Raw genomic sequence first — 26007 nt, 5'->3', positions numbered from 1 at the left:
TCTACTTTGAAAAAGGAGTGGCAATGATTATGGGGGTTACAACAACAATCTCTGTAGCAACCATTAAAACTATCTTTTGATAATATGGGAAATAAAAACATTAAAAGATGAACAAAAATTGAAAATTTACTACCAATGGTCCCTCATTAAAGAAACATCGTGGGGCGCCTGGGTGGTGCAGTCAGTTAAGCATTCGATTTTTGGTTTGGGCTCAGGTCATGATCTCAGGGTTGTGAGAACAAGTCTTGTGGAGGACTCTGTCACTGGGGAGTCCGCCTGAGATTCTTTCTCTTCTTCTCCCTTTGTCCTTCCCTCTGTTGCTTTGCACTCACTCTTTCTCTCTCTAAAATAAATAAAATCTTTAAAAAAAAAGAAGGAACATCCAAAGGTTGTGTTCCAGGAGATATAACAAGATACCAGAAGATATTGTGAGCAAAGAAATAGAAAGTATGGAAGCAAGTCTTAACACACGTTATTTATAACAAGTACTAATAAAATGTCTAGTTTGTGATGCTAAAAAAAAAAAGTGCCAAAATACTGGATAGCAACAGCACATAATTATAAAAAGAATGATTCAAGAGAAAAAAAAATTCCAAGAACATCGTATCGGTTGAAGTAAGGGTGAAAATCTTGATTCTTTTTAGACTTTGTTAAGCTACATATGCTTGTTAAAATCTCTTGGTTAACTATCAAAAGAACAGCTACAGAGAGTATGATTTCCAAATTAGTGGAGGGGAGAAAAAGGAATAACAACAAAAAGCTAAAAAGTGTAAATAAGTAAATAAAATCTCAAACAACCAAGAGAGCCACATATATCATGTGGGACAAATAGAAAGCAAAAACTAAAGTGACAGATACAGGAATACTTGCCCAAAGAGGTTAATTATCACAAACAATTGAATGAAAGAACTAAACTCTAAAAGAATTGCAAAACCAGATTGAAAACAAAATCTACCCATATACTATTTAAACAGAACACATCTCAAACATAAAAACATGGAAAGGCTAAAACCAAAAGGATAAAGAAAATGGGCATTAAGGAGAGAGCACATGATGTGATGTGCACTGGGTGTTATAGGCAACTGATGAATCTTTGAACTCTACATCTGAAATTAATGATGTACTATATGTTGGCTAATTGAAATTAAATTTTACATATATATATATATATGGCACATATTTGTATATATGTATATACGCCAGGAAAATAATCCAAAAGAGCAATGTTGATATTGCAAATCACTAGCAAGATGACTGTTCTCAATTTTCTGTATGCTGTAGCACAATCTTAGGATATACAATGCAAAATTACAAACAAATATAACAGATTGAAACTGAAGTAGAATATTTTAAACATCTATCTCAGCAATTGAAAGATAAAGAATTAATGCAGATAAAGAAAATTCTAACAAAACAATTTTTATAGTTTGATTTACTGGATATTTATATTTAGAATTCTGAACTCCACAATCAGAAAACATACATTCTTCTAAAGCATACACAGAACATCTGTAAAACTTGACTAAAGGCCATAGAACAAATGTCAAAGAATCAACAAATGTCCAGATATTGGTACTATACAGACTATCTTCCATAAAAAAGTGCAGTAAAATTAATACAAGAAAAAAATGTAAAAATTGCACATATGAAGGGAAATTTAAGAAGACACTTCTAAGTAAACCATGGCTAGAAGAAGGTATAAAGAAAAACAAAAAATGATAGCTCACAGAAATATCAATTTTAACTACACTGGCATTAAAATTTCTATATAATAAAAAGTCCCATGAACAACAAGCAAGCCATAGATTAGGAAATGATATTTGCAAACCATATCATTAATAGAGGATTAGTGTCCAGAATGCATAAAACCACTTAGAAACCAATAGGCAAAAAATCTGCACAACAAAAACCAGAAAAGTTTATAAACAGATATTTATATAGAAAGGAATCCAAATGACTCAGAGACAAATGAAAAACTGCTCCATCTTCTAGTACAAAGGGAAAGTCTTATTTAAAATAACAACCACAAGGGCACCTGGTGGCTCAGTTGGTTAAGCATTCAACTCTTGATTTTAGCTCAGGTCATGATCTCAGGGTCTTGAGATCAAGCCCCAAGTTGGGTCCTGTCTGCTTAAGAACCCCTCTCTTTCCCTCTGCCCCTCCCCACTCATTCTCTTTCTCTCTCTCTCAAGAAAAATAAATAAATGAATAAAATAAAATAACAACCACAGAGGATTTTACAGTCATCAGACAAGCAAAAGCTCTTGAATTTGGCAACATCACAGTGCTGGTGAGATGCAGGGAAACCAGACCTCTTCTAGAGTTTGTGGGAAAGGATATTGGGACAACCATCTAGAAAGGCAATTAGCAGTTTCTTCATGAAACTGAAGGTAAACCCATCCTTTTTCTCCAACAAATCCGATCCTAAGTATATGAGCACTCAACTCATGGGCCAACAAGCTGTAGTTCATATAATGGAACAATATGCATTACCCTTGATAAAGTTCAAATACATACATTTTTTTAAAAATATATTTATTTATTTATTTATTTGAGAGAAAGAGAGAGCATGCATGAGCACAGAGGGTAGAGGCAGAGTAAGAGGGAGAGGGAGAAATGATATTAAGGAGATTCCAAGCTGAGTGCAAGTCCCACACAGAGCTTCATCTCACAACCCCGAGGTCATGACCTGAGCAGAAACCAAGAGTCAGATGCTTAATTGACTGCACCACCCAGGTGATCCTCAAAGACATACTTTTGGGTTAAAAAAAAAGCAAGCTATACACAGCTGAAAATAAATCTGTGTTTCCAATTCCAAGATTAAACTAAAGACAAACTCTTACATTTGATGGAAGTTTTATAATGTACAGAATACTTATGTGCATATTATCTTGTGTATTCCTCAGAATGTCAGAGAGGTGGTTGCTATTTTACATATGAGGAAATGGAGGTTCACAGTGGTTCAGAGACTTGCCTAGTCTTACAATTTAAATTTAATGCTCTTACCATCACTCCACATTTGCTTTTTTGGGATAAAGAATCTTCTGTTAAAAAAAAAAAAAGAAAGAAAAAAAAAAGAAAAGGATTTGAGTTCTACATCTGCACTTGAACAAATGTTCTATGTGCCAAAGGTAAAGGAGGAGAAGCTATTGGGATGTATTTCAGATACATTCAGCAGGTTCTCTTCCTTTTTATTCAGTTCAGGAAATGTGGTACACAGATAAAAATTCTAGTGGAGGGGGGCCAACCTGGAGTGAACCTTCATGCTGCCTGTGTGATCTACTGCATGCATGTTGCTGGGGTCCGCCTGCCTCCCATGAGTCAATGTGCAAGGGCTGGTGAGACATCAGAATATTCCTCCAGTAAGGTCTGGATTTTTTTTATTTGCTTGTGCTTCTTCTCCCTGTTTTCTCTCTCTGCCTTGATCCATTTGCCATTTCTTAACTACAAACCAACTGTATACTACCTTAAGGAAATACCCATAGCCCCAGGTTAGCAGGTCAGACAGCAAAGGAGCACTTGAACACATTAAATAGAAAGATTCACCAAGGTAAATTCAAAGACCCAGGTCATAAAATTATATATATTTTAGATTTTACAAAAAAAATGTTTTTTTTTTTGTCTCTCTACCTTCTACCTTCTTCCTCCTCCTCTCTCACCCCCACCCCCAACCAGCCAATCTCCCCATTCCTTCTTTTTTTGCAGGGAGTTCCCATCAGCAGTGGAGAACTTTATGTTCAGAAGGGGTATTTTTCCTGGAGAATTCAAAATCCTTCCTTCACCTATCAATTTTAACACATGTGAGGCAAAGGGAGGGATACACAAATCTTAAAGGTACAAGTAGAGGGCCGATGTTTGAAACATTCACATTGAAAATAAACCACAGGCTATTAAAGGGAAGATTTGAAATATGTAACAATTTGAAAGATAGTTTGGTATAGAGGTTAAAGAGCATCATATATAGGAGTCATAGAGACCTGGATTTGAAGAGAAGCTGTGTTCTTTAGGCAAGTTTCTTAACATCTCTGTGCTTCAGTTTGCTCATAGGATTAAGTACGTGTTTAGCATAGTGGCAAGCACATTTAAGACACACAAGTGATACCTATTATATTATTAGAGAACACTTAAATATGAACTAGGCAAGACTTACTGGTGGGCCTGCTGGTCCGAGAGTCCCTGTATTGATTTCAGAACAGGAACAGGAATGTGGTAGCTCTGGACAGGTCTCCTCATCCCTCTGAAGAGAAAAAAAAAAAACAAAAAAAAAAACAGCATAACTGTTAACAAGACAATCTATACAAATGGCTTTATGAGTTCCAAGGAAAACACTTTAAGACACTTTAAAAAACCTTTTAAAGTCAATATTGGTATGGAAAGGAAAAGAATACCCTCTCCTGCCCACAGAATATTCTCCTTAAAGAAAAATGAATGAGTGTCTCATGAGTCATTGATGATCATCATTACCAAAGGATGTTGATAAAATGACTTGGGGATGTAAGTAAGGAAGGCAGAGTGGGTGTAAAAAAAGATCCCAGTTACGGGATCCCTGGGTGGCGCAGCGGTTTAGCGCCTGCCTTTGGCCCAGGGCGCGATCCTGGAGACCCAGGATCGAATCCCACGTCGGGCTCCCGCTGCATGGAGCCTGCTTCTCCCTCTGCCTGTGTCTCTGCCTCTCTCTCTCTCTCTCTCTGTGTGTGTGTGTGACTATCATAAATAAATAAAATAAAAAAAAAAAAAAAAAAAAAAAAGATCCCAGTTACTATTCCATTCAGTTTAAGTAAGAGTACTCTATGAACTTAAGGTTTGGAAAACTTTCTGTTTTCTATTTCAAAGGATTAAAAAAAAACCCATATTGGAATAGTCAATCAGAATAACTGCAGCTAACTAAAACACACAAACCAAACTAAAAACAATGCTTAAACACATCATCAATTCCCTGCAACAACTTTAATTATGACTCACGTTTGAGTCATTTTGTGGTTGAACATAAGGAAACACCACAGCATCGATCTAAAAAGCTTTGGGATTGGAGCTCATTTTTCTTCTCTTCAACAACCTTTTCAGCACAAGACATTACAAGATATATTATGAATGTCAGGCTGAACATCTCTGGATGAGTTACTGGGGTATGAAGACAGAGCACCTGCTAATAGCTATCGAACCATTTGTGAATATCCTATTTGAAGTATCAGCCAAAATGAAGTCTGCACCGGAATAAGAAACTGCAGAAATAGGGCTCACTAGTCCCACTGGATAGAGAGAAAATAAGCTTCATTATTTAAGACTTGGGGACAGGGGGTTGGAGGTGGGGTGGAACTAAAGCTGGAACTAATAGAGCACGGATGACAATTAAGTGATCAAGTAGAAAATAAACCCAGTCTCTGAAATGTTCACAACAGAAACTCAAAAAAAGCTGAGCAGAGGGCCTCTCTATACTGTATATACTTCCCTCTAAATGTTGGACAATAGTCAAAGCTTTCAGCTCATTACAGGAAACCCCCCTGCTAACACTTCTGGCCTGATATCTGGGCAGCTAGAGTGGAATACAAACTGAAAGAGCCCCCCAATAAGGCTAATATCAGGCCTCCTGTGACCAGAGGCTAAATAATGGCTTTGCCATTGCTGCCGACTCTATCTCCACCCATGTCTTCCTACCGTGGAATTGGCATGTCTTCAGTGATAGAAATAAAAAGAAGAGCTCTCATCAAACCTGGGTTGTTCCTCAGAAAAGTGGTGATCACATTTTACTTGATACAGGATAGGCTTCTGAGTATTTCTGCTTCCAATTTCCAATCCATCTGTGCTTAAGCCTAATATCACAGTGTCTCTGATTTAATTCACCAGAGTTTACTTGAAAATTAGATGTGATGAAGGAAGAGTAAGTTACAGTTAATTCTTGAGCAACATGGGCTTGACCCACACTGGTCCATTATATCTGGACTTTTTTCCCCAGTAAATGCAGTACAGTACTATGTTTATTTTTCTCTTCCCTGATTTTCTTAATCTTCTTTCCTCTAGACTACTGTAAGAATTCACTATATAATACATATTACATACAAAATACATGTTAAGCAACTGCTTATATTATCAGCAAGGCTTCCAGTCAACTGTAGGCTAGTAGTAGTTAAGTTTGGGGGAGTCAAAAGACATACACAGATTTTTGACCGAGTGGGAGAGGGAGCTGCTGCCCCTGTTGTTCAAGGGCCAACTGTATTTCCTTCTGAAACACAGTCATCACGAATTTAATGCCTGCAATAGATGTTGTAATCTGGTGTAAATTTAAAAAGGCAAATCTCTTAGACTTTATAAAGGCTGCTCCATGCCCATCTTCAAGTTCAATTATTAAGACATGAGTACTGTCCAACCGTAATAGGGTCATCCATTTCAGCTCACTGTCCCTAAGGATCCTAAGATAGGAATCTGTTTTTATTTTTATTTTAAGATTTTATTTATTTATTCATGAAAGACACAGAGAAAGAGAGAGGCAGAGACACAGGCAGAGTGAGAAGCAAGCTCCATGCAGGGAGTCCGATGTGGGACTTGATCCTGGGACTCGAGGATCACGCCCTGGGCAGAAGGCAGGTACTAAACCACTGAGCTACCCAGGGATCGTGAAGAATCTGTTTATATATATACAGGTATAACCCTGTGAATTATACTTGGTATTCATAATGACACCTTAGCAAACTTCCAGAAGTACCATGAACGTTTTAAAAACTCAAGAGAAATAGCAATATTTGGTACCCATTGGACTTCATATGAACAACTAGCTCAAGGCAGTTCATAGTCATAACATTAGATATTAAGATACTTTTTTGATGATGTCATTTACTTGCAGATCTGGGGTTCTGGCAGTTGCTATGATGGAAGGTAAGTACCATGGGAAAAGTCAATGTGGAAAAAGAAGTGAGGGTGGCAACGTCCAATCAAAATCCAGGGTATGAAAAATTGTGCATAGGCCCATCCATCCCATTAGTACATAATTGTGGTTATTTAAGAATAAAATAAAAATGCCATTTTTCTCTCAAATCATGTGTATTATTCTTTCATATGGTTGGTTACATTAGTTTTTAGAGTATAAACATTTAAGATTTCTGGGCCTAATGAATTCATAGATGGAATTGTTCAGCATTTCTTTTGCCTGAAGGGTATCATGAAAAAATTATTGCAACACCAAAGGTTTTCTGAACCAGGAAGTTTGAGAACATCTGGACTCTGTAAATGGCAGCCCCTGGAGCTGTGCAGCCCCCACCATGTATGTATGTCAGTATGTCCTGCTGGTGTCAGACATGCCTCCTTCTTAGCCTCTTCTGATTTTCATTATCATCACAATGAAATAGCTTGTTCTGAGTTTTATGAAATAGCATTTCATTTTCAAAGAAAATTAAATACAACTTTAGAACATTTCAATAAAGAACAGACCTACTAATAAAAGAATTCTTACCAGGCCTGGAAGTTCACAGCATTTGTCTCTATCGGCCCACGATGTGGAACAAATAATATCAAACATTTGTAACTGGAACTGCAAGTTAAAAGAAAATTGTCACTCAATAAAAAGGAGATGCGCTATGTCTATAATTATGATTACATATTCTCTATCACATAATAGAACATGGATACATTTGCAATATAACCCGACAGTAAATAAAGTCATTCTAACAATATCTAACTTTGTTCCTCAAAGATACAGTGATTTAAGATTTTGTCTATAGTTAATCCAAGCAGCCTCCAAACTCTCTCATTTATTACAACTTTCCCTCTCATCTCTGCCTAAAGAACTTAGCACCCCTGCTAAAACTCGGCCTGTACTGCCCTCACGGTTACTACAAGCGCCTCTGTAGTCTCACAACACTCCATATATCTGTCCCATAGCATGTCTCCCACCATAGTGTGATTATTTACATTAGCTCCTCTTTAGACTGTGAGCTTTTCAAGGGACAGAGAATCACTTATTCATTTTCGTGTCCCCATATGTGGTGGGTAGTAGATATTCACGAAGACTTGTTGAATGAATTCTGGCTTCCATCGCATATGCATAATTCCACAAATTTTTTCTTTAACGGGTAGTGCAAGCCAGATACTACATCAACCTTTAGAATATGAAAATGAACAAAACCAAAATCCTGCCCTCAGAGATCTTTACCAGTGGTGAGAGGTAAGCCCATGAATACTGTTTATAATTGTCATGACAGGATCATGACAAATTCACAGATTGTACTCTGAGAATCTGTGATGAGTGTATTTTTATTGGAGCCATTGATCACGCCATAAATACTTACTCTTGTTCTACTCATGTATGTCGGCAAAACTCAGTGTACATTTCGAAACAAACAGAAACATCATTAGAATGTTATTAAGGGCTAACAACTCACTTCATGTCCCAACCACTTGTAATATTATATTTCTTCCAATATTATTTTCAAGTATTACAAGTATCACCAAATGCAGAGCTGGGGGAAGGATGCAATCTTTTCACTTTAAATCTATAACCTTCCTTCAGCAAGTGTTTTCACCAAGTGCTAAAAACTCTCTTGGTGCCTTATTTTCTCCCAAAGAATACTATTCATCCCTGTCAGGGGTCCTATGGATGAAAATGAGAATGCCCAAGTGCATCGTACTCCTGAAAGAGTTACTAACAATGCATGCAGCATCACAGAAGAGTCTGCTCTGACAGTAAAGAGAATAAAGTCAGGCTTTCTCTTGTAGTACATAAGAACTGTGCTTTGCTGCAAATATCCTTTCCCAAGTGAGTTATGCAAGATTTATAAAATAAAGCTTAAATTTTGAAAGCAGATCCATGAATCAAGGCATCAGTTTTTTGTTTGTTTCTATATACAACTCTTGAGTTGTCTGAAGAAATATGTGCATGGTTCATACTCTTTTCTTCTCTATTAAAAAAAAATTCCCAATGGGTAGGATATCTAGTCTGTGGAGGGCAATCATACAACAAAATAATGATCATTTAAGAATTTGGTTTTTAAGGTTTTCAGACCAAGAAAAAATGTTTTTTTTAATTAAAACATTTTTAAGGAATGCAGATGTTGATTTTTATGAACAATAGCAACAAAAATATTTCAAGGGTCATAGGGGTTAAAAGGCTATGGAGCTAGACTGCCTGGGCATAAGCCTCGAATCCTCCATTCACAAACTAAGTCATTTTGAAGAAATTATGCAATGTGTTGAAGTCCAAGTTTTCTTCATCTGCAAAATTAGTATAATAATAGTAGCTCTTTAGTAATAGCCATTCATTGGTGTAATAGTAGCTATAATAGTAAAATGAGTTAATTTAGACAAATATGTGTAACAGTGCCTAGAATATAGTTATGGTAAATAATAAATGTTATTTAATCTTTAAAAGATTTTATTTATTTGAGAGAGAGAGTGAGCAGGGGTGGAAAAGAGGGAGAGGGACAAGCCGACTTTATGACTTTATGCTGAGTGTAGACCCCAGCACGGGGCTCAATTTCACGACCCTGAGATCATGACCTGACCCAAAGTCAAGAGTCAGATGCTTAATCAACTGAGCCACCCAGGCGCCCCTAAATATTATTTTAATGGAGCATGTACAGCTCTTTCATTATTGAATTCATTAAGGTACAGAAGAATATAATACAAAGGCCAAAAGAGTAGAATCTAAATGGAAGTGCTATGTATTGAAGGCAGAAATATAACAGTAGTTTGTTTCCACAATAATCATAACTGTTTAATTCTTTGGTTGAGAAAAATCTAAGCAAATAATGACAATAATAGCAGTGAGCATTTGTTGAAAACCTACTATGTGTGGGGCACTACCTAAAGGACTTTGGCTGTGTCATGCAATCCTCAGATGACCGCTGTGAGGTATAATAATAGTAATACCAACCCCATGCTGCAGATTGGGACCTGGGAAGAAAAAGCCTAAGAAATGTAAGCACATGTTGAAAGTCGTGTTCTGGCTTGGGATTTGAATAGCACATTTCATTTTCTTGTGGTTCATTTTGCAGTGAAAGGATCTTTGGTCTGTTTAAAATGCAGATACTCCAGCCTAATTAACATTACAATGCCATTTGTCTGGGGGCATTTATTAAATGGGTCCCATTATGACAGTATTAGATAGATTCAGTTCAATCTGTAAGTCATTCATCCATTAAAAAATTCCCCGTTTCTGAATAGAGCCCTCAGTGTAAGGGCATTTTCCTGAATGGAAAGATATATGTATAGGAAAAGACTTTCACTAGCTCCAGTAAGGACCAGGCTTTCTTGAAGTTTTTCAAATAAACATTCACCACCTAATCACCTGTAACAGTTTAGTGTCAACATACAGATCTCTGGCTAAACTTCTGTCCTATTGAATTAATGGGATTCTTATGAGTTTGTTTTATTTATTCAAAGGCTTGAATGCCTACTAAGTGCTGAATGAAACCAATACTATCATTTGAAGAATCCTTGTGGGCTTTTCATCTCCCAGTTTGATGCAGTCAACAGCCTTTTGTGTGTGGTTGTGAGTACAACAAATTTATTCATAATTGTTTTGGATTTGTAATAGCTTAGATTCCTTAGGCTTATTTAGGGACTTCTTTTCCAGGGCACATTTCTGAAGATTGATTAAAAAAACTTTCTGGCTTTTATTCTAAACGTAAGACATACATATTTGTAGAAATCATGTAGGAAATGGTACAGACACGGTATGTTAAAAGATCTTATATTTGAGTACCTGAAAATGCGAGACAATGTGGTTCCAAATGAATCAGACTTCCAGCAACTAATGCAAGAGTCAGCCTTTTTTTTTTACTTTTTGTAACTTCTTTCCTTTGTAACTAACTGGACATTATAAAAAATTTATGTGCGAAAAAGAGAGAAGGGGGTGCATAAGCTCCTACTTTAACTTTTTATAATACCTTCCAAGGGAATGCTTAGCCAATTACAAAGGCTCATTTTTCATTATTGGACATTTTGGTCTGGGTGGAAGACAAAAGGCAAGTCATTTGGGGTCAAATGTTAGCATGAAAATAAGATTAAAATATTTCTCATCAGTTGGGTCACTGTGATCTGTGAATGGGAATAAAAATGTAGCCTGGCTCAACTTTCCACTCATTACCACATTTTATCCTCTGATTTTTCTCCAGAATAGTATAGCTTAGTTTGTAACTTGAAGTCAAATTGTACCCGAAATCATACAAATATTTACAGAAATTTACATTGCACAGGCATACTGGAGAAAGAGCACCGAGGACATCGGTCATCTTCTGCTTTAATTTGGTGTTTAACTTTTACTGACACCATCTCAAAGCTAAGATTTATTAAGCACTTACCCTTTTCTAGCCATTGAGCAAGGCGTTTTTACTTGCTTTCAGTCAATTTATTGAAATTAAGGGAGACTCATTCAACAAGGAGATAAAAATAAACAGCCGCTGTACCTCTTGGTAGTCACTAAAATATTTAGGTTTAGGCATACTTTGTGGGGAAACTTTTTGATTGCATATACTTTCAAGGTCAGAGTTTAAATAATGGTGAGTCTTTGAACATGTCAGTGAAGAGACAGGGCATAGGCACAGACCAAACTCCCTCCTCTGCTTTAAGTCCCTTAATGATCCACCTGACCCCATGGAAGAGAGCTTAGCATGGCAGGCAGGAAACTTTGTGCAAGTCAGATATAGTCTCATATCTTACTTTCCTCACTTTTTATTTATTTTTTTAAATAAATTTATTTTTTATTGGTGTTCAATTTACCAACATACAGAATAACACCCAGTGCTCATCCCGTCAAGTGCCCCCCTCAGTGCCCGTCACCCATTCACCCCCACCCCCCCTCCTCCCCTTCCACCACCCCTAGTTCGTTTCCCAGAGTTAGGAGTCTTTATGTTCTGTCTCCCTTTCCTCACTTTTTTAAAGGGGATCCCCCCAACTTCTTCAAGTCTCAGTTTTTGAATATATAAAATGGGGATAATATAAATACCTCTTCCCATGGCTATTGGAAAATTAAATAAGATAATCTCAGAAAAGCACACACTGTCTGGTCCATAGTAGGCATGCAATAAATATTAGCTACAATTATCATTTTAAGAGTTCATATGTAATTCATATGAAAGCATAACCATTTTCTTATAATTTAAAAACTCTTGTTTCCACAGCATCATTGACTAATCTACTGTTGATTCTGACATCAAAGCTTTCACTCAGTAAGTTATGTTATAAAAAAAACTCTATAACATAACTTGTATTTGTCTTTATTTACATAGCAGAGAACTAAACCAAAGTCAATTGGATAATCATATAAGTGTTAGATTTGAAAAGGGGGAAGAAGGATACTAAGAACATAGTCACACACCAGAAGCTCAAAATATTTTTTGGATCATCACTGGCAGCATTATAATTTCATCAGGTATCACAAAAGGTAGAAGAAACCTCTTAGGAGAGAGAGGAACAGAAAGTAGAAGCACAGTCATTAAGTTTCTTCTCACATGTGTTCTGACAGCTGAGTCAAGCCAACTTATTAGCTTACTCCTCACTAGGGATTTTTCGCCGTCTATAAAATCTTGCATCACTGCACGCAAGTTGTTTTTATTACAATTGCGAGCAATTTCAATATAGTTACTGTATCCCTAAATCCATCAATCTCTCCTCAACTCAACTTTGGTTTAAAAAGAATTTATTTTCTTTAAGGACTGAATATTTAGAGGTTTTCCATCATCTGGCATTTTGTGAACCTTTGCTAAATTTGTCAGGGAATGTTAACCTATAAATTACTAATCTTTCTTATATGATAATTACTGATCCTGGAATAATCCAAAACTTGCATTTACATGTTCCCTTTTGCTGGGTATTGGGTTCCAGATGTAAATTAAGATTATGTTACCAATTTGTGACTTCTAAATTGAAAACTGAAGACTGAAGCCTCTCTCCTGCTTTGCACTGGAATAACTAAGTAATAACCCGAAAGAGCAAGTGAGTTTCCGATCACATTCTTGAGATCTAATCTAATATTATCCATTTCAACGTAATCAAATTCTTCAAAAAGTGGGCAGACTGAAAATCTATTTAGTAATCCTTTGTAGACTTCTAGATTCTAACAAAACCCACATCTTTTTTCTTAGTGGCTTTACAAAGAACTCTTTAATTATTGACTTCTATAAATTCCCCTTTGTCTGCTACTGGCTGGAAGTTACCACAGAGGGTGCTCTGTTTAATTGCTTTTCTTTCATGTCCCAAAGTAAAGATTTATTACTGGTAGACTTAAAGCCTACAGGCATTTTTGCTTTCAGAAATAAATCCCATGATATTTAATTGGTCATATATTTGGAGTACAATTATTACATAGAATATAATTTGAAATATGATTCTTATAATAATTATAAAACTGTAATTGTAACACACAAATTTTAACTAGGAAAAGGTAGGATATACATAACTGTCTATTATCACTGCCACATATGGAATATAATATATACAAACAACATTTTAAGAAAGACACAATAAACTTCAAATAGATGACATTCTATTTAATTTCTATCATGTGTTACTTGAGAACCGACGCTGTTCATCTGAATTTATTAGATACTGTGAGGTAGGGTAGAAGGAGTTGTAAATGAAGACCATAATATGGTTTCTATTTTAAGGGATTTATACTTTGGCTAGAGAGGCAAAATGTAAATATATGGAAAAGTGAGAAAATAATAGATGGCTACAAATAATCAAGTGTTAAATAAGCATTAGAGGTTTAGAAAAGGTGAGATGGAGAAGGCAACATTGACATCCTTCAATAAGAGCTGCTCTTCATTGAATGCCATTAAATGTCAGGGATTTTATATGCATTATTTCTAAAATTTAAAAAAATAATATTATTAAGTGATTTGGGCCCAGAATCTCAAACTCTAGAATTATTTGTATTTCTTAAATTGGAGTCTATTCATTCACTCTCGCAAGCACCCATCTATATAAATCCACTTATCCCTACAAGATATCCCTAGTTTGCTAATTATGGAGCCTTATAAACTCTGGAGTATGCGATCATAAAAGTCTCTTCCATGAAGCAGAAGATGGTGTGTTTCTTAATCAGCACGAAAGACAAAACACTAAGAGTTGACAACTCCTCAATATAATGTAAACATTCTTTTATTATGGTGAAAAAAATTATATTTATATTTAGCCAGCTGAACTCAATAATCCTAATTTTGCTGGCAACATTCAAAGCATCATAGTCAGGAGCCAGTCAAACATATGCATATGCCTTCTCTCCCCTGGTCCTGACAAAAGAGCTGACCTTGGCCATGACAATGTCATTGAGCTTCTTTACAGCCTGTTTGATTTGGTGCTTTATGGCTTTGACATCTACAATGAACACATGTATGTTGTTGTCTTCTGGTTTCCTCATGGCTGACTTGGTGGTCAGAGGGAACTTGATGATGGCATAGTGGTCAAACTTGTTTCTCCTTGGGGCACTTTTTTTGAGGATATTTGAGCTGCCTGCAGAAATGCAGCACCTTGGGCCCTCAGAAGGAGGTAACATGTGGATTTTTTGTGTGTGCATCTGTGGATGCCTTTCAGCACTGCCTTCTGGGCTTCAAAGATGTTGCATTGGCTTTGGCTTTGGAAGGAGCAGGGGCTTCCTTCTTTGCTTTCAGCACCATCCTCATGAAAGCATTATTAATGTTAACATCCTTAAAAGTCCCTTGCCATAACTGAAAACAAGAGAGCCTTCCATAGCTTTTATATTCTCTCTTTCTGAACATCTAATCCATGGTTCTCCAAAGGTAAGTAGAAACAAAAGTACTTTTAAAGATACAACAAAGCTAAGTGTTACACTAAATAGCACATATCTATCAAGGTCTGAAAGTATTAATGTTCTCCTATGTACACAAGGATTTTCCTTGTATTGTTATCACAATGAGAAATGCCACTAAATAGTGAAATGTCCCAAAGTGAATCACATTATTACTCTGGGACTATTTGGGGGTGTATAAAGTGAATGGGTCATACTAGAATAGTGGAATTAGAACTGTGCTTCTTGAAGCTCCCTTAGGGACCTTTAGAGGGTGGGAATACCTGCTACTCCAGATCCTCTTGCCCATTCAGTTAGCATGGATGTGTTTTAATCTTATTTTTATATGTACTATACTAGAAGATTTCATTTGTACAAAGTGATCTTCAGCTTAAAAAGACTCAGAACCATCACAAGGCATTCTTCAGTTCCATATATCTGCCTAGTTCTACAGATTGAGAAAGCATAAGATAGTAATAGTGACTCATAATTAACCTGATTATTCTGTTACATAGAAATGTTCATTAAAATAATTGGAATTGTTTACAAGAGTAAAATGCTCTCCAGGCCAATTGGTTCTAATTATAGAATGACTCAAATTAGAAAATGTTGCTAATTAGCTGTGAACACATAGTGTTAAAACAAAAGCTTGTGTACACTATTCTTTTTTTGTGGGTAGTGAGAGAAAGGAATGTGATTTCTTTGCCAATTGAAAGTCTCCTGGTCTTAAATTCTATGTTATATGATAAAAAATATATTATCTTTGAATGATTTGTTACTTAAATAGCAATTAAAGGGTCAACATCACATTAGCAAATAACAGAGAGCTATTTTAAAAGTGCCCAAATCTAACCCAAATGAGAACCTTACATAAATTTCCTATATATACTATGCATAGTGGTCACGTATTTTGTATGAATTTATATTTGCTTATTTAGAGTTCTAATTTACAGTCTTGATTCTCATTAACAAACATTTTATGCCATAAACCATTTCATGAATATTTTACTATTTGCACTTTTAAATGCCTTTAGAAAACAAACTAGTTTAATTCCCAGAGCATTCTCCTTATTATAATATAGTAGAATTATACTGCCGAGAACTTTGAATGTATATTTTAGCTCATTTAAAGAGGCTGTTATCTATTTATCCATCCATCCATCCATCCATCCATCCATCCTTATACCCAACCATTCATTCATCCATTCTCTTGTCAAATTTTCCTCCTGGAAAACCCTCCTTTTTTTTTCTATAATAAACAACACAGCTCCACTTGTTTATCCACTTACTGGTGCAGAGTTTCCATTTGGTCCCCTCGATCTGACCATCCTCCCCAGGACTTCAACACCATCCGATGTGATATTAGCTGAGGCATTTATTGCCTTCTCAGCCACATGCTTGCAGTCAATAACCACTTGGACCAAAGTCTTGCTGACAACAATGTGTATCTGGGTAAAAGTAAAGATGTTTTAGGAGGCGGGAAGAAGGAAGAAATATCAATCAAACATATAATTTCATGACTTATCACTTAAAAGCAAGAAAGAAAAGGAATTCCGTCACTATGCATTTTGCTAGAAGAGAAAGGTTCTACTTTTACCACCACCATGATTGTCCCACATTCGGGTTGTATTTCCACTTTTATTTACTTAATACTTTCTTTAAAATGACTTTTTTTAAAAAAGATTTTATTTATTTATTCATGAGAATAAATAAATAATAAATAAAGAGAGAGAGGCAGAGACACAGGCAGAGGGAGAAGCAGGCTGCATGCAGGGAGCCCAATGTGGGACTTGATCCCGGGTCTCCAGGATCACAGCCTGAGCCGAAGGCAGCGCTAAACCGCTGAGCCACCCAGGCTTTGAAAGGACTCTCAATCTAGCCTTCATCTAAAGCAGCAATATCCTGAAATGACAGGATTGGTGGGCTGGCTATGCCTTTCCTGAATGCACAAGAAAATGAACATAAAAATTTTAAATGAGAAAAGCTAATGGATTTACCAGCAAAGGTACTACCAGTTATTGGCAAACCACACTTTAATAATATTTATTTAATTTAAGATGAGGAGAAGAGATCTAGAATCTGACAGGGAAGGAGGAATGCCTTCTTGTGACTCCAGGACCAAAAGAAATAAAGCTCTTTTGCTTAATGTGTGGTACCATTTTCTCAAAGGAATTTCTAGAATCTGCATGTCTCCGGTAATATATTCAGGAGTCTACAATTCTTTGTGAGGATCTGTAAAAATGTGTGTCATCTTGGAGGTGATAGTCAAGGGAAAGTATATTCTAAATGAACCACATTGTAAGCAAGTTCCGCCATGAATTTTCAGACCTTTTAAGTGTATTTCAGTTGATGATGCTCTTTGCCTCACAAGTATTTCTTTTTCGTGGAAGGTGACTTTTCAGGGAGCTTAAAGAGTGGAATTAATAGGCAAATAATCATTTCACGTTAAGTGAAAGTCAAAGAAAGTTACAAACAGCTACATAAGGGAAGGTATGGTAGTTTGAAGAAAAGGTTATGGGAGTTAGAGCAGCTAGGACCAGTTGTAAGTAGAAGTCAAATATCATGAAACATCATCTTTCATATTAAAATAGCATTACTTTTCACTTTATTGGTCTTTTAAAAAGATTTATTTATTTATTTTAGATAGAAAGAGTGTGCGAGTGGGGGAAGGGGCAGAGGGAGAGACAGCAGGAGCCTCACGACTTGGAGCTCTATCTCAGGACCATGAGAGCATGATCTGAGCTGAAAACAAGAGCCAGACGCTTAACCAACTGAGCCCCCAGGCACCCCATTAACCTTGCTGGCTTTATTCAATTTTTATTTTTTTATTTTATTGTTTTTTTATATTCTATTTATTTACTCATGAGAGACACAGAGAGAGAGGCAGAGACACAGGCAGAGGGAGAAGCAGACTCTCTGTGGGGAGCCTGATGGAGGACTTGACTCTAGCACCCAGGGATCACACCCTGAGCTGAAGGCAGACGCTTAACCACTGAACCACCCAGGTGTCCCTCAATCTTTATTTTTATTTCATAGTTGCACTGGATCTGGAAACATAAGGATATATATCAATTTTTACTGAATGTTTTATTTATGTTACATCATGACCAAAATAATTTAGGTCAACAGGAGAAGCGCTTGAGAATTCTTTTTCCTGCAAAGAGGAGTTAAACCATTATTCAACTGGAGAAACACTGCAGGAGTTTTTCCCGCACATTAGTTCCTTCATACTAACATCTCTCTCATGATCATTTAGAAGGATCTAATTTGACTCTTGTGTATTTTTGAGACTTGGAATACTTTCATTATTACGAATTACAGAAATTTTCATGCTGGGTGCTAGACAACCTCGTATATAATATTCATGCTTTAAGAACCATTAACCTAAAAAAAAAAAAAAGAAAAGAAAAGAAAAGAAAAGAAAAGAAAAGAAAAGAAAAGAAAAAAAAAGAACCATTAACCTGTGGGGAGACTATCCAGGTTTGTTTTTTTAAACAACTTTTGCTTTACAACAGGAGACACTGAAAACTTTTCAAAATTATTTTGCTTCTTTGATTGCATTTAAGGATCTTTTTACATAATTATCAACTTTTGAAAGGCGTTGGTTGGGGCCATACTTCATACCCAAAGTGTAGAAATTAAAGCCAATTGAAAAATAACAAATTAAGGTAAAATATTCATTCAATTAAATACAATTCTATGAACAAATCAAATTTTATCTTTACATAGTGTACTTGCATCAAGATTTTCCATTAGTAGATCTATTAACAGAATAGTTTGCTACATGATAAGCTTTTCCTTTCTGGTTTGTTTTGCTGTTTGGCTCTATTAACAATACTGAAAAGAGTAGAGGAAAGGTCTTTAAAAATAACTTTAAAAAACTGGAAGGATTTTATAAATTTATTTTATTTATTTTTTAAAATTATTTATTTATTTATTCATTCATTCATTCATTCATTCATGAAAGACACACATGGAGGCTGAGACACAGGCAGAGGGAGAAGCAGGCTTTATGCAGGGAGCTCAATGTGGGACTCGATCCCAGGACCCTGGGATCACACCCTGAGCTGAAGGTAGATGCTCAACACTGAGCCACCCAGGTGTCCCAGGATTTTATAAATTTAAAACTAAGTGTTTAATGACTCTTACTTATAAGGTCTTTATGATCTTCCAGTAAGGTAAATAAAGCTTAACATTCACCTAAGGCTCTTTTTTTTTTAATTTTTTAATTTATTTATGATAGTCACACAGAGAGAGAGAGAGAGGCAGAGACACAGGCAGAGGGAGAAGCAGGCTCCATGCACCGGGAGCCCGATGTGGGATTCGATCCCAGGTCTCCAGGATTGCGCCCTGGGCCAAAGGCAGGCGCCAAACCCCTGCGCCACCCAGGGATCCCCACCTAAGGCTCTTAAATGATTCTTTGGAATGAGAATTACAAGTTTATGTTAAGATGGCAATGTGTTTTTAACACTCATGAAATTTCACATCTCCCTTATTATTTTTCTTGACAACTTCGCAATAGATTTTGCTTAACCAAGAAAAAGTCTTGTCAAGACAAGAGGAACTTGGTGAGTAAGTGCTAATGGGACTATTTTGAACTATAAACTAAGAAATCTCTAAGTGCATCTTGTGTTTTTAAGGTATTATACTTCTGATTGTACAGTCCTATTCAACAACAACAACAAATTTTTGAGTGTAACTTTTCTGGTATACAGTTGTTCTCAGGCAGTTAGGGTATTCAAAATCCCATAAAGTAGGAATATTGTGCAAATTAGATGGATTTGACCATGTTCTAGGTCAGGAGATAGCAGCCAAGAAGAAGTTTGCTCTGTAACATCCCTTTCTCCACTCAACACACAAAAGGGAGGGTCAAGAGACAAGGCTTTTTGCAGCACCGCCTATTAAATGCTCTGCTCTCCCTGCAGCCTTGGCAAGGTTGCATTCCTTAACAGCCCAGAGATCAGTGGGATCATTTGCTAAACACAAAGGAAATAGTACATGTTGGAATGAAGCATGGCTATTCTAGTGATCAGCAAAATTCAGTGTTTCAGAGACATGAAGTGGAAAGGAACAGAGTTCTAGTACAAACACCAGGTAGAAATAAAAACTACAGACAGGTTACAAAGTTCCTCCTCAGAATAACTTTTATAATGGTAGTGATGAGTTGTCTGTATTTATATAAATATATCAGTACAAACTATCTTCTACAACATGAACTGGCTGGTCTGTACTATACCACCATCTGTACTGGTGGCTGGGTAGACCAGCAATCCTTTCCGAATCACACATACTGTAGTGAATTAATAATTGTCCTCCTAGTAATGCAGTATCCTCTACCATACTGTTGCTCAGAGCATGAACCTGGACCACTTCTAACAACATTCCTTATGGTACCTGGTAAAAATGCACACTTTGCTTTCATATATTAGAACTACAAAGTCAGAAGAAGCTCACAGATAATTCTTACTCCAATTAAAATATGAAATCCAAAGCTCTATGGGATTTATTTTACATTTCTCTGTTGCTTGGCCCACAGCAAATAGAATATAAACAAGTAAATAAGTAAACAAACAAACAAACAAATATACATGTTGGAAGGAAGCATGGCAAATAAATAAATAAATAAATAAATAAATAAATAAATAAATAAATAAATAAATAAGGCGTTACTCACCTTGTGAAAGCTACCATGGAAAATTTTCCTAATTTCAGGTCCTTCAAAAGTAACTGTTTGAAAATCCCCACTGTAGTCGTAGTTGAAATACGTTAAGGTTTTACCTCCATCTAATCAAAGAAAAATAAAAACAGTTCAGAAATTATTATAATGGGTAAATAATTTTTCTAAAATTCAAGCCAAGACAAAATAATGCATACTTTGTTTTGAGGCTGTGTTTAGAACAAAGTGATGGAAAAGTAAGGAAATGTTGATCTATAGTCCTTGGTTTACACCAGGCTTTCAATTGGAGAATTAATTGAAATAACTATGTGGCAATAATAGTGACATACAGACACCTATATATATTCTTCCTCTGTACTTCTTTGCCTATAATCTTATGCCCAACACCCTCCTAGAAGATGGTTGTCTAAAACTGGGAGTAGAAGTAGACAAAAAGGGACAATAAAGTTAATCATATCTTAAGACTCAGAAGCCAAACGCTTTGCTTTATTAACCCCTGGAGCAACCAACTTTTCCAGGACATGGAACTTACACCACCTTAAAAGTGATATTCCGGTATGTCTTTTATTATGAACAAACTAAATCCACAAACAAACTAACTCTTCCTAATCTTCAGGACTTCATGTTAAAAGGAATTACAAAAAAGAAAAAAAAAAGGAATATTTCTTAACTAATTAATTCCTAGGTTACAATTTAATTACTCACTGGAATTTCAAAAGGAATAAGCTAGTCTCTTTTTAAAGATTTTTTTAAGTTATTCATTTTAGAGAGAGAGTGTGTTAAATGTGAGTAGGAGGAGGGGCAGAGGGAAAGACAGAGAAGCGGACTCCCTGCTGAGCATGCAGCCTGATGCAGGGATCCATCCCAGCATCATGACCAGAGCTGAAACCAAGAGTGGCATGCTGTTATAATGGACTGAGCCACCCAGGCTCCCTGGAAATAAGTAGTCCTAATCATTTTGAGAGGTTTCTTTCTTGTCAAGTCTCATGTGAAGATGGGGTTAGTTATGTATACTCTTTTAATCTACGCTTTCCCTTAGTTTCAGTATGTATGCAAAATGCTTTACAATATCATATTCAGTCATTGATTCATTTCCATGTACTAGAAAGTCCTTTTACAAATACTGGTTGGAGATAAGATTAAATACATTTTTTATCCAAGTATGTGAGTTAGCACCTAACAATAGCCACCAAATTTTGGTTACTAGCTTGACTGGAATCCTAAACAAAAAGGTATTTAGAAAACTTAGTGACATTAACTGAAAATATGATGATCCTCTTAAATGGTCTTCATGTGTGACATCCAAGAACATGTGATTGAGAAGCTTTTTCACTGATTCCCCTCATCTTTCCAAACTCCAAACAATAGAATGCCCCAGGCTTCAGACCTATTCTCTTCTCCTTCCAGATTCAATCTCTAGATGATCTCACACAGCATCATGGCTTATATGCCACTTATATACAACTTGCAAATGTATGTCCCCATCGCAGAATTCTTCCCAATATATGCTGCTGCAAATCTGGAATTTTTTTCTGGGATATGAAATAGGCATTGTGATATTGCAATTTATAAGAAATATATATATGGTCATTCAAATATATATGAAAAATATGTATTTGGTCTTGGTCTATGGTTCCTGGCTCACAGCTCCCAAAACACTTGGAATTTTCTGTGATAAGAGCTATTAAGATGTTTCTTGTTACATTACTGAAGTAACTTTCAGAAAACCGTAAGGTAACCTAAGGATGGAAGGCTGGTTGTCAAGAGAAACAACCCTGTGATGAGAGGGCTGGTACATTCAATTCCACTTTTTTCTCCCACCGCTAAGGAGTGCCTAGAGATTGAGTTCAATTGCCAATAGCCAATAATTTAATAAATCATGCCTACATAATGAAGCCTCAATAAAACCCAATGGATGGGGTTCAGAGAGCTTTTAGGTTGCTGAATACAAGGTGAATATTTGCCTGGAGAGGATATGGACCCTCTGTGCCTCTTCCCACACACCTTGTCTTATGCATCTCTTCCATCTTGCTGTTTCTAAGTTATATCTTTTTATAATAAAGTAGTAATCTAGCAAGCAAAATGTTTCTTTAAGTTCTGTGAGCCATTCTAGCAAATTAATCAAACCCAAAGAAGAGCTTGTAGGGTTGATGATTGATTTTTTTTTTTTTTTGTAAAATCTCTGATTTATAACTAGTCAATCAGAAACACAGGTAGTGGGGGTGGAGGAACAGTCTTATGACACTGAACCCTTACATAGGGCATCTGATGCTATCTCTGGATAGATAGTATTAAAACTGAGTTGAATTCTCAGCATCCTCCTGATATCTGAGAACTGCTTGGTGTTAGGTGTAAAATTTCCACTCTCCTCATATCCCCAACACACATTGGAATTGGGTTAAGGAACCCAAAAGAAAAATCTTATACTTATCATATCCATGTGCAAAAAATGATTCTGGTTTTACCCCTCCCAGTGACCTTCCCAACTCCCCCAATCATCAATTTTGTTCTTCCTGCAATCCTTACTATCCCAGTAATTGTCTCTTTCTGCCTTGCCCACTACTGAATCCCAGAGCCTCGTGCTGGCACATAGTAGAAAGTCAGTGAATATGTGTTAAAAGGACGAGTGGATGAATGGATGAAACAACTGTTACATAATTTATTGCTAGTATTTACTCATGGCTTAAGATAAATGAGTTACTCTACAATATATAATTGACCCTTGAATAACGTGGGGTTGAAAATCCACATGTAACTTCTGACTTCCAAAAAACTTAACTACTAATAACCTATTGTTGACCAGAAGCCTTACTTATAAACAGTTGATCAACATATATTCTGTATATTATAGGCATAATGTATTATATTCTTACAATAAAGCAGGCTAGGGAAAAATATTATTAAGAAAATTATAAGGAAAATTAATTTATAATATTTTACTACATTTATCAAGAAAAAAAGCCTTGTAGAAGTGGACTCATGCATTTCAAACCCAGGTTGTTCAAGGGTCTATGGTACACAAAACAGGCATGATGGCATGCCATAATCAGAGAAGGACAAACATTATATGGTCTCATTCATTTGGGGAATATAAAAGTTAGTGAAAGGGAATAAAAGCAAAGGAGAGAAAATGAGTGAAAATATCAGTGAGGGTGACAAAACATGAGAGACACCTAACTCTGGGAAACGAACAAGGGGTAGTGGAAAGGGAGGTGGGCGGGGGATTGGGGTGACTGGATGATGGGCACTGAGGGGGGCACTTGGCGGGATGAATACTGGGTGTTATGCTAGATGTTGGCAAATTGAACTCCAATAAAAATTTTTTTTAAAAAGATGGCATGCCATATACATTACTCATTACTCATACGTGTATATGCAAATACATAAATATACTTACTATCTAAAATGACTCCAACCAGTGGGTCAGAATTTTTATTTAAAATCTCCCAAAGAGCAAATGGCTCTTCTGGAGTGTCAGGAAGAATCCGGAATAGAAAACTCATTGTGTAGTCAGAGGGCAGTCCTTCTGGATGCAAATATCTGAAAAATGGAAAGAAAATAACATTTTCTTGCATCCCTTTCAAAAAGTTATTTATCTGTTTATAAAAGCAAATATGTTTTAATTATATAAGATTTGGAAAAACAGAAAAAACACAGAGAACTGTTAATCCCATCCATAGGTGGCCACTGTTTTGATGTGGTACATTTACCTTCAGTTTTTCAAGGATTCTGTAAGTATTTCTCCAATCTGTATAATGTTGCCCCTTCTCTTTTCTTAGCACCATTTACCACACAGTTTATATTTCCTTAAATATTTTTTTAAAATATGATATTTAATGTCTGCACAAACTTTTCTTGTCTGGCTATTCCATAACTTGTCTAACTGGTCATTTCTTATCAAACATTTAAGTCATCTCAAAAGTTTTGGTATTATAAATAATATTTACCTACAGCCTTTTTGTAAAACTTAAGACATTGTCACTTTCTACTATAGGTTGTAGTTAGTTGCATTCCTGTCCATGCTTCTTGCTGGGATGCAACATCTAGATCTACCTTCAAGAGTTAAGAATAATACTCTTCCTGTTGCTGGGAGTGCTGTAGGTAGACAGCTCTCAAATGCCAACTCCCTTCAGAGACTGCCTTAGCAGAAGGAAGGACCCTCCCCAGGTCATGCCAACTTTTTTTATGGCACCTGTTTTCAATGACTGGTCTTTGGGGACATATGAGGACCAGAGCCTTTCATTCCAATGGAGGTAGCTCCATTTTTCAGAACTCCTCTATGTTCACCAATGGAGACTTTCAGTGAGACTGTTTCACAGCTTGACTTTTCTTCTTTGTCTCCTCTCATGTCCTTCCATTACTTTCCATGAGAGCATGTCCACATCAACCTCCTTGAACCCTCATCTCCACACCTCGATCTGCCTCTGGGGAACCAAACCTGTTACACCATCTTATCTTTCCCTAACAATTAAGTGGATCACTGATGTACTTTTAAATTTTTTCTCAAAGCAATAAATATAGGCCTTTACATATGTAGGAGCCCTAATTAATAGTTATTAAGTGGTTAGATTTGTGAATATGAGACCTCAGCATTAATTTGAAAATGAGATTTTGGTTTGCATGGATAAAAATCTTTCATTCATTTTATTTATATATTAGTTCATTCATTCATTTGTTCATTCAACTAACATTTATTGTGTCCCTACTATGTGCCAGATGTTGTAATAGGACTTAAGATACATCAGTGAGTAAAACCAGCAAAGCACCTATCCTTGTAGAAGCACTTAAATTCCAGCAGGGTGAATTATACAGTGTGTTAGAGGTAAGCATGCCATAGAAAAACAACAACAACAAGAAAAATAAAACAGTTTAATGGGGATTGGGAATGCTAGAATGTATTATTTTGCAATGTCAATTAAAGTCATCACCACTGGCTTCACTTAGAAGGCTCACTGAGGTTACATCTGAAGAAAACCTCCAAAAAGACAAAAACATCCAGCTAGCCCAAAGACACCAAAGTGGAGTGTGCCTGGTATATATGGAGAATGGACTGAAGAAGACAGGAGGTAAAGTCAAAGAGGTAATAGGTACTCAGATAATGTAGAGCCTATGGGCCATTCAGTAGTTTTGACTTTTAATGCAAGGGGAATGGGGAATCATTGCAGATTTTGGAGTGACATAATGTACATTTTGAAAAAATCACTCTGACTGCTACTTGGAGAATAGACTCTGGGAAGGCAAGGGTTGTCGGAGCAGGAAGAAGCCTGCTTCAATGAGCCTGGGAAGAGATGACAGCGCCTGCTTCAATGAGCCTGGGAAGAGATGACAGCGCCCCATATGGGGTGAAGGCAGTGGAGATGGTGAGAAGGCACAGATGACAGGATTTCTTGGTAAAGTGGATGTGGGATATGAGGGAAGAGTCAAAATTTTTTGCCTGAGAAACAAACTAGTTAGATGTAGTGATCATTAAGATTGAAAAGGTTGTAAGCGAAGCCAGTTCTGGAGCGAAGGTCAGATGGTCTTGAAATGCAGAGTCTGAAATGCCCATTTAGATATCTTGAGTGAGATGTCTAGTATGCAATTAGATATGCTA

At 36.4% G+C, this 26007-nt stretch overlaps 1 protein-coding gene across 4 annotated transcripts in view; it reads right to left on the bottom strand.

Annotated features, from left to right (window-relative positions):
• COL14A1 (collagen type XIV alpha 1 chain) overlaps nucleotides 1-26007 on the bottom strand; it is a 216041-nt gene that overhangs the window by 62854 nt on the left and 127180 nt on the right. For all 4 annotated transcript variants that reach the window (XM_025450239.3, XM_025450240.3, XM_025450241.3 and 1 more), the window contains exons 32-36: nucleotides 23812-23954; nucleotides 20412-20521; nucleotides 16027-16185; nucleotides 7445-7522; nucleotides 4151-4237 (exon numbers count right to left, since the gene is read on the bottom strand). In XM_025450239.3, coding sequence (XP_025306024.3) covers nucleotides 4151-4237; nucleotides 7445-7522; nucleotides 16027-16185; nucleotides 20412-20521; nucleotides 23812-23954 — 577 coding nt within the window. The remainder of the gene's footprint in view (nucleotides 1-4150; nucleotides 4238-7444; nucleotides 7523-16026; nucleotides 16186-20411; nucleotides 20522-23811; nucleotides 23955-26007) is intronic.

The sequence above is a fragment of the Canis lupus genome, chromosome 13, assembly GCF_003254725.2.
Source record: "Canis lupus dingo isolate Sandy chromosome 13, ASM325472v2, whole genome shotgun sequence".
NCBI classification, from domain to species: domain Eukaryota; kingdom Metazoa; phylum Chordata; class Mammalia; order Carnivora; family Canidae; genus Canis; species Canis lupus.
This window is presented reverse-complemented; position numbering and strand designations above follow the sequence as displayed.